Raw genomic sequence first — 8231 nt, 5'->3', positions numbered from 1 at the left:
GGGGGTCCGTAATTTTGTGACGGTGTGTGATGAGATGGAGGGGGGGGGGGTCAGATGGTATGACGTTACACTTTTGCATTATAAAACAGCACTGTTAGAAAACGAATTTTAGCCGTTTTTTTTCGCGTTTTAGAAAACTGTTTTAATAAATTGTAATGGGAATTGATTAAAATTCTCTATGTTAACAGAGTTCAGACAAGATTTTGGAAAAAATGTCGTATTTTAAGAAAAATTCAACTGCAATTTGAGGGGGATTGTAGGCTGAGGTATGACGTCATTTTAGGGAGGGGGGTCTGGCTTTTTGTGACGGAGGAGAGGGGGGAGGTAAAATTCATCCAAAAAAGCGTGACGTCATTTATGGATGACACCTACATTGATAAAGCAAAATAATCTTACTATTTTTATTTAACTGATTGGAAAATACAAAATGAATCAAAATATTTTAAAATATACTTCCCCAATTTGAAACCACTTACAAAATTCATTTCAGAACAGTTCTATTTTACCTACACCTACATTAAAATAATTTTGAAATATGAATAGTAAATTTTTTTTTCTTGTGTAATACTACGTAAACAGTTAGCCAGTGGTGTCACGAGGTTGAGTGACACCCGTGCAGTAAATTAGTGTGTTGCCCCCCCCCCCCCCCCCCCCCCCCCCCACTTTCTTGCCAATGATTACATGTATGATATACTAAAATCAAAATTAAAAGGCAATTTGTTGTCACCCCAGCCACAATAGTTTCTCTTGAGCCTTATAACTTATAATATTATTAGATAAAAAACAATTTTAAATATTTTGTTTTAGGGAAAAAAAAAGATCGATTTTTAAGTTGCAGGATAGTAATTGTGTATTCTATTTAAAATGATTATCAAGGGAAGCTATTACAATTGAAAGGAAATCAGTTTTATTTAGGTTGCCGTCGAAATGATTAGACTACTACACCGAGAGTACACACATTGTAACTGTTAAAACGAAGATTGAAAGGCTTTCTTTTTTTAAAATTTAAATCTCTACTTTTTTAAAATGTCCGCTCCAACAGAAATGGAAAAAGCTCACGAACCAAGAGATGTTGACGTTTCTGCAGCAGGGAGAGGCGTGTGGCTCGTTAAAGTAATTTTTTGGTAATCTATCGTTTTGGGTACGTAAAATCGCCCGCGACTAGTAATGTGAAAAACAGGTGACTCCTTACATTTTAATAATTATTTCACATTTTGAGGAGGATTTATGTTTTAAAAATACAAAAATGTTTCCTTGTTTCATTTATGTACCTGTTTTTAAACAATTGAATTAAAACTTTTCAGTAATAAATGAAGACTAGCGATGTTTCCAACAGATGCAACCATGCTCATTTACTATAGCAGCCATCTTGTTAAAGTTTTATTTTTATAGAGTTAAAGCGCAAGATTCAGGCGGAAGTCACTCTATTTTACAAATGGCTGCTGTTTATATAGCAAACCTTGCTTGTAGACACTGCTGTTTATACTTATAGTGTTTAAAGTTAATTTCTGGCCTATATTGATATATTTAGCCATTGATTTAGGTTTATTATTCATTTATCTAGTTTTATTTGACACAAACATATCACAATATACTTCTATTACAGCCTTGACAATGAGGTAACGTTTTCGTACATTAATAGCCGCGGGCGATTTTACATACCCAAAACGATAGATTACCAATTTTTTTCCCTTTCCTTTGTTTGTTGACTGATTTCTTGTAAAATCGCGAATCGGCCGAAGCCTCGAAGCTAGATTACTTCTTAGATTAGTATTATAGTAGGCCCTAATTAGTTAGATCTAGAGATCTAGACCTCCGGTTGAGCGTATTTTATTATGTATAGTATTGTATAGTAAAGGCCTAAACACAACCAAAATACACAAAGATATTAGGAAAATTCCAGGATTAGATTAAAATCATCAGAAAATAGCTTTAGAATAGAATATTAGATTATTAGTCTACTATTAGATCTAGGCCTACTTATTTTTTTTTTTTATGAATGTGTTTAAATTAGAAAAGGTAAAAAAAATTATTAGGCCTAGGCCTATGGGGCCTATATATAATAGATTTTCTTACTAAATCTAGAATTTACCCAAATTTCAAATTAAACATGACTACTGAATGATAGACATCCATATTTAATCCATTAGGGCTTAGGGACTAATTTTGAAGTTTTTAGTTCGTTTTAAACTAAATTACTTAATTTAATATTTATTGACACTCACTGCCATGGACAACACATCTCTCCATGACAACTCTTCTTACCCCTGAAGGCAGTTGAAGCTAAAGAGAACCACAAATGCGGTTAGACTTTTTAAGTGGCCATGTACCCAGAGTTCCCCACTAGTGATCATCAAATAGCGGTCACGTGGTCAAAAAAATAAAAAAAATTTGGTTGTCATTTTTTGGCCACTCTTATTAAAAAAAGGGTTGAAGATATTTGATTTATTTTTTCATAGAATGATAAAACTAATAATGCTTTACTATGGAAATCAATTTTGTGATATGGAGATCTATATTTAAAAAGTTGTATTATTTTGAATGACACCGACTTTAAATTTAGCCTACATTCCCCAAAGCAATTTTTGAAAATGCTTTTCTGGCATATTTAGCCTTGCCACCTATAGCATGTTTTTATAACGTGAAAACCCGCCATTTTACTCGTGATAAACATTTTTAAAAGTAATTCTAAGAAGGTCTCTGGAACTAAGTCGAAAAACTCGCCGGAAGTCATGGTCCGATCCTTACGCCATGTTCTGGTTAGCAACCAAGGACGCTTTTAAGTTAGTGAGCCTCCCTAATATATAATATTATTTAAGCATTAGGCCTTCAGTTCCAATTAAATAGCGTGTAATCGTTGGAGTGAGAAAAATCCCTACATGGTCAAGGGTTCACAGTGAGTTCAAATTGACTTTAATTATCCGGCAATCAGCATATGTCATAGCTTAGGGTCATTGTGAGTTCATGTAGATTAATTTATTGTTTCATGCCTTGCAATTTTGTGTTTCTACTTTACCCATTGCCCATGAAAATCTTAACTGACACGAACACATTTTCAAGAAAAAATAAATAGTAGGCTACACATCCAATATATTCCAAATTTTGGATTTTTCTTAAGTTCTGACAAAATTAATTTAAAAAACTAAACAAAAAATTCATAAAGAAATTGGCCAAGTGATTTCCAAACATTTTTGTGTGTTTCGGTTGTGTTTATAATAAAATACGCTCAACTGGAGGTGAAGGTGAAGCGGGGGAATAAAATACGCTAAAATGGAGTTTTACCAAAAGGTGACTCATTAATATGGCTTTTAAGTTTAATTCAAGTACATCTAAATGTGATAGGCCCTATCACATATCCCTAATAAATATAATATTATTATTAATCATAATAAGTAATAGGCTAGTAAGTAATAGGATATTTAGTACTGATAGATACTTGGGCTGATTTTACGTATCTAAAACTGTCACATTTAAACTGTCTTACTTTGGTTAGTATAGTTAGGCCTACTTACTACTTTACTACTACATTAACGTCTTAGTTAATACTAGACTAACTGAGTCTAGTAGTTAGTATTATACTAAAGTGTAACTAAAGCCTAGGCCTACTTATTAATATATTACTATTAGCCTATCTATAGTATTAGCATAACTAACTTAGACTTTTTTGTTGATTTTTTTAAAATGTTGATTCAATGTTCATTGAATTAATTAATCAGTAATAGGAGAATTTAAAATTTCTGTGTTATTTTACTATCTCTACCAGGTACCCAAGTATTTATCTGAACAGTGGAAACTTTGCCCAAAAGGAACTGATGTTGGAAAATTAAAAATCTCAAAAACAAAGTACTTTTTGTTTTTAAAAAAATTTAAGTCGTAATTGTTGAATCAGATAGGCCTATTATCTATTTGACCTAGTAGACCTATTAGATATTTTTATTTTTTTCTTGCCTATTTTATAAAATTATTTTAGGCCTAAGCCGAATGTTTTATAAAATAATTCAGCACACACAATTCAGTAAGGTTTAAATTATTTAGCCATTTTACAAGATTTAAAATTTCTATTTAAATGTTTTTTCCCTTTCAGAACCTCTAGTAAGGGTCCAGATATTGTGTTCACCAGTTTTGATGTATCACATAATGCAACCACTGGTCAAGAGGGAGTTCCTAAAACAGCATTTCCAAAGCCCCTTCAGGGTATTGTTGGTTCAAGAAATCATCAGTTCATTGTTTCAAATGTTGGCAGTCAGAATCTAGTAGTTATGGCACAGTTGAGAACAGGTGTGTTACAACTCACACAGGATTGGTCATTCTATCACATTACTGTTGTGGTCAAATAGTGTGCTAAGTAAAAAAAAAATGATATACCCTTGAATAGTTTGTAAATAATAGTCCTTTTAGTTAAATGTAGAACATCACGGTCATATGTTTATGACTGTTAACCCAAAAGATTCTAATTCAGATCCAAGGTTTGAAGTAGTAGAACATCCCTAAATCTAACCTGATCTAATGGGTGTCTGGTTCACATTGAAGAAAGAAAAGGCAAATGGGCAGGGCTGATCATACTGACTTTTTATGTGCATAAGTAACAGAAACAGGTGAACTCTACTTCATTTGCCCCATTGATTGTCAGGGAAGCTTTTGCTATAAATTTTCCTGCTAAGATTCACTATTTATACTGCAATATCTTTTTTATTATTTTTTATAACCAATGGAGGTCTGCCTACTTGTACAGTTTTACTCACAAGTTTTTTTTAATTTAGACTCCCCCCAGGTTATGGAATTACGCATTAGCCAGTAGTAAAAGTCAAAATTCACTGAGTTTTTTTTTAATATGACCATAAAGAGTCTAGAATCAAATCGCAATTAGATCTAGTCCTTTTCTTTAAAATAAATGTTTGTATGAGTAACGAAGCCTATTATTATCATTACGTAGCGGCATAGCTATTTAGTTGTTTTATTTTCTACTTTTCAGTAATTCATAATTTGTGAATTCGACAGTACCACTGCTGTCACTGAAAATATTTGCTTTAAAACACTATCAATAAGTCGTTAAGTTTAAAGTTTAAAATAGTTTCAAACTAAATTATCTGCCCCTAATGGCCGTCACTAAACCCGGCTCTACGATTGTAAACATTTAACTGAACCACAGGTCACCAGACTTCCTGGAGAGGAAGAGAGGGGACTGCAAGCGCGCTTACAGCTTGTTTTCTTACGTCTCCAAGAAGAGAATTATATATATAGATTCTGATCGGTTTTGTGATAATATAAAATTTGACTTAGATGTCAATTTACTTGGTATACAAAAAAGTAGTAGCATCCAATTACTACAGAAAATGTATGCTTTTGTTACTAAACTTTTTTTTTTGAGTAGGCAGTGCTGTCAATGATTCTAAAGCCTATCCAATTTTTTTTTTCTCAAAATGATTGGTATTACTTTTGAATTTTTACTACCTACAGATATGACAGGCAAAGAACTTCCAGTTGGTAAGGAATTTCTCTTTTCACATCAGAATAAGGTCTTTTTTTTTACTTATACTTTGTCAAAATAGGGCATCAATTAAATATTTAAATTGTCATAATTTTTATGCTATTAAGAATTTATTATATAATTTTGGAAAATATGTTAAGTTGTTTGTTTAGTAAAATTCTGAGGTAAACAAAAGATAAAATTTTAAACTGTGTTTATAATAAAATGAGCTATTTTGATGTCACCAGAGAAAATCAGTGTTGAAGGCAAAGTTTTACAAAGAGCAGAATGCCATCCTATTGTTGATGCCCAATACAGACAGTTAAAGAAGTAAGTACTGAGTTATTGGTAGAAATATTGATATAGAGTGTTATTTCAAAGCTTAAGTTAGTCACAGGTGCATGCTCTAATCCCTGAATAGACAGAGCAGTTTTGATTGTTGGTGTGTTGCTATCATTGTATGAATGTATAAACAGCTACAGAAGTCAGCACGTAGTTGATATAAGTGATGATTACTGAAAGCACTCATTTTTCACTGGTTTTCATTTTAAACCTATATCACAACTTGTATGACTTATTGACTAATTCTGTTTTAACTGTAAATAAGCAAAAACAGTTGTCTGTGTTTTTTGACTGATAAATGTATCCTCTTACAACTACATATACACAGAGGCGTAGCGAGGGGGGTGCGGACCGCACCGGGTGACACCATTTAGCGGGGGTGACACCTAGGCAAAAAAATAGCAAAATATATAGAGAAAAACTTGAGGGGGGGGTTGCTAATCAAAAGTTTGGGGGGGGGGGGTGGGGGGGTGTGCAAATAAAAAATTTGAAAGTTTGTCCCCGGGAATTGTCTTTACGCCTCTGGGGTGACACCATTAAGTGCCGCACCGGGTGACAACCGACCTCGCTACGCCACTGCATATACATATATATTTATTTTGTCAAACTATGTAATATTTGTAAAATCTGTAGACACATTGCGCCACCACTTTAATGTACTTCATGTGCTTATTAAACTTAATTTGATTTTTAAGAGATCAGGTTCAAGCCCAAAATACTCCCCAGAGACAGATCAAATTATTGCCTAACATTGTCCAATCATATAAGCCTGTCAGTGATCACTTCAACAATGTGAGTTACCCGCCCTTGCTATTTCTGCTATCACTTGAATTACATAATACAAATTAAATTGATTTAAGGCTAAAAGTTCACTAAATTTTATAACTAGTTGTGTACTTTAGATTGTTAATTTGAGTTGATAAATGTATCTAATTTCGTATTTGTTTTATTCATAAATTACACCTTTTTAATCAGATTGAAGATAAAAAAACAAAGAAGGCTGAGAAACGATCTCGGGCAGAGAAAGAGAAAGTGATGGATGTGCTGTTTAACGCCTTTGAAAAACACCAGTTTTACAATGTAAAAGATCTTGTCGGCATTACCAAACAGCCAGTGGTATGTTTAAAACTTCTCTATTTCTCTCTTATGTTATGGGGATAACTGCAGGCAGATAGTTATTATCAATGTTGTGAGCTGCAAAGACCTGTTGGTATAAACTAGGATTTTAACTAATCTACCCTATGTATAGCATCCTGGTTAGTTACTGGACTTATTTAACTTTGGAATATCATCATTGTGTCCTACTGATCAGTCCTTTAAAATTTAATGCTTTAACTTTTGTTGTCAACTTTCATTAAAAAATTGATACGTTAACCCTCAAAGTAAAGACACATTTTTTTCAGTAAGTGATTCCAATTATCCATAAAAAAATTAGCTTGCATGTAAAATTTATTTTTTTTGTGGTGGAAAATTATGTGAACTGTCTTACGTAACACATTTTCTGTTATTCCCAAGCCTTACTTAAAAGAAATATTGGAAGATATCTGTAACTGTAATAATGTCAACGAATTTCATTGATTTTTTTTTTATGTTCTTCCAAAGCCTTACCTAAAAGAGATACTAAAAGAGATCTGCAACTACAACATGACAGCACCACACAAAAACATGTGGGAGCTGAAACCAGAGTTCCGACATTACAAGCCAACAGACGAAGGAACATCCTAGTCTTACCTGCGGTGAAAGTGTTTCTACAGAACAAGCAAGCGAAGCTTGGTTTATAGTTACCTCTGATGTTAACACTGACTCTGAATGTGTCGGTAAATGAAATACAGAAGAGTTTATTCTTAATAATCTTAAGAATAACTTGTGATGGGTAACTTGGATTTTGTTATGTAACCAGGTGGACCTATGTGGTGAATTTTTCTCATCTCGCAAGCAAGAGATATCAGGTGTTTCAGGTAGCCAAAAATTGTGCTACTAAACATCACATGAGATAGTGTTGTCAAAATGTGTAGGTTTAAATTGTATTTGTTTTAATTTAAAGACAAGATAAGGCTCCAGTTTCAAATTAAAATTTTATTTTACTTCAATTTTTTTTTGGTAAATGCCATTTGTGGATCAACCTATTTATTTTGTGAATTCGCTTTGGCTAATTGACATGAATTTTACTTTCTCTGAAATGTTTTAACTATATTTATAAAAATAATCTCAACTTTCAAAAAAATCTTTGTTGTTGTTTTAATTTGTTGACCTCCTGGGTTTTGTAATGTAAATTTTTAAATTGAATCTCTACTTTGCCATCCGCAACAATATTTTCAATATTCAGAGTTAACAGAAGAGTTATAGAAATCTCGATTTCCAGTTCATCAGCTGAGACCTACACTTTCCAGGCAGAAATATGCCAAAAAATATTTTTTAATTG

The 8231-nt window shown here is 32.7% G+C and overlaps 1 protein-coding gene across 1 annotated transcript; it reads left to right on the top strand.

Moving 5' to 3' along the window:
- Positions 1-874: 874 nt before the first annotated feature.
- LOC131957919 (general transcription factor IIF subunit 2) lies at positions 875-8026 on the top strand. The gene is made up of 8 exons (XM_059322769.1): positions 875-1113; positions 3764-3843; positions 4085-4278; positions 5458-5484; positions 5716-5797; positions 6505-6601; positions 6785-6925; positions 7412-8026. Exons 1-8 carry the CDS (start codon positions 1027-1029, stop codon positions 7532-7534), a joined length of 831 nt encoding a protein of 276 aa, XP_059178752.1. The 5' UTR covers positions 875-1026; the 3' UTR covers positions 7535-8026.
- The last annotated feature ends 205 nt before the right edge of the window (positions 8027-8231 follow it).

Source organism: Physella acuta, unplaced genomic scaffold (genome assembly GCF_028476545.2).
Source record: "Physella acuta isolate Inbredline_101_S28 unplaced genomic scaffold, ASM2847654v3 ptg001278l, whole genome shotgun sequence".
NCBI classification, from domain to species: Eukaryota; Metazoa; Mollusca; class Gastropoda; family Physidae; genus Physella; species Physella acuta.
This window is presented reverse-complemented; position numbering and strand designations above follow the sequence as displayed.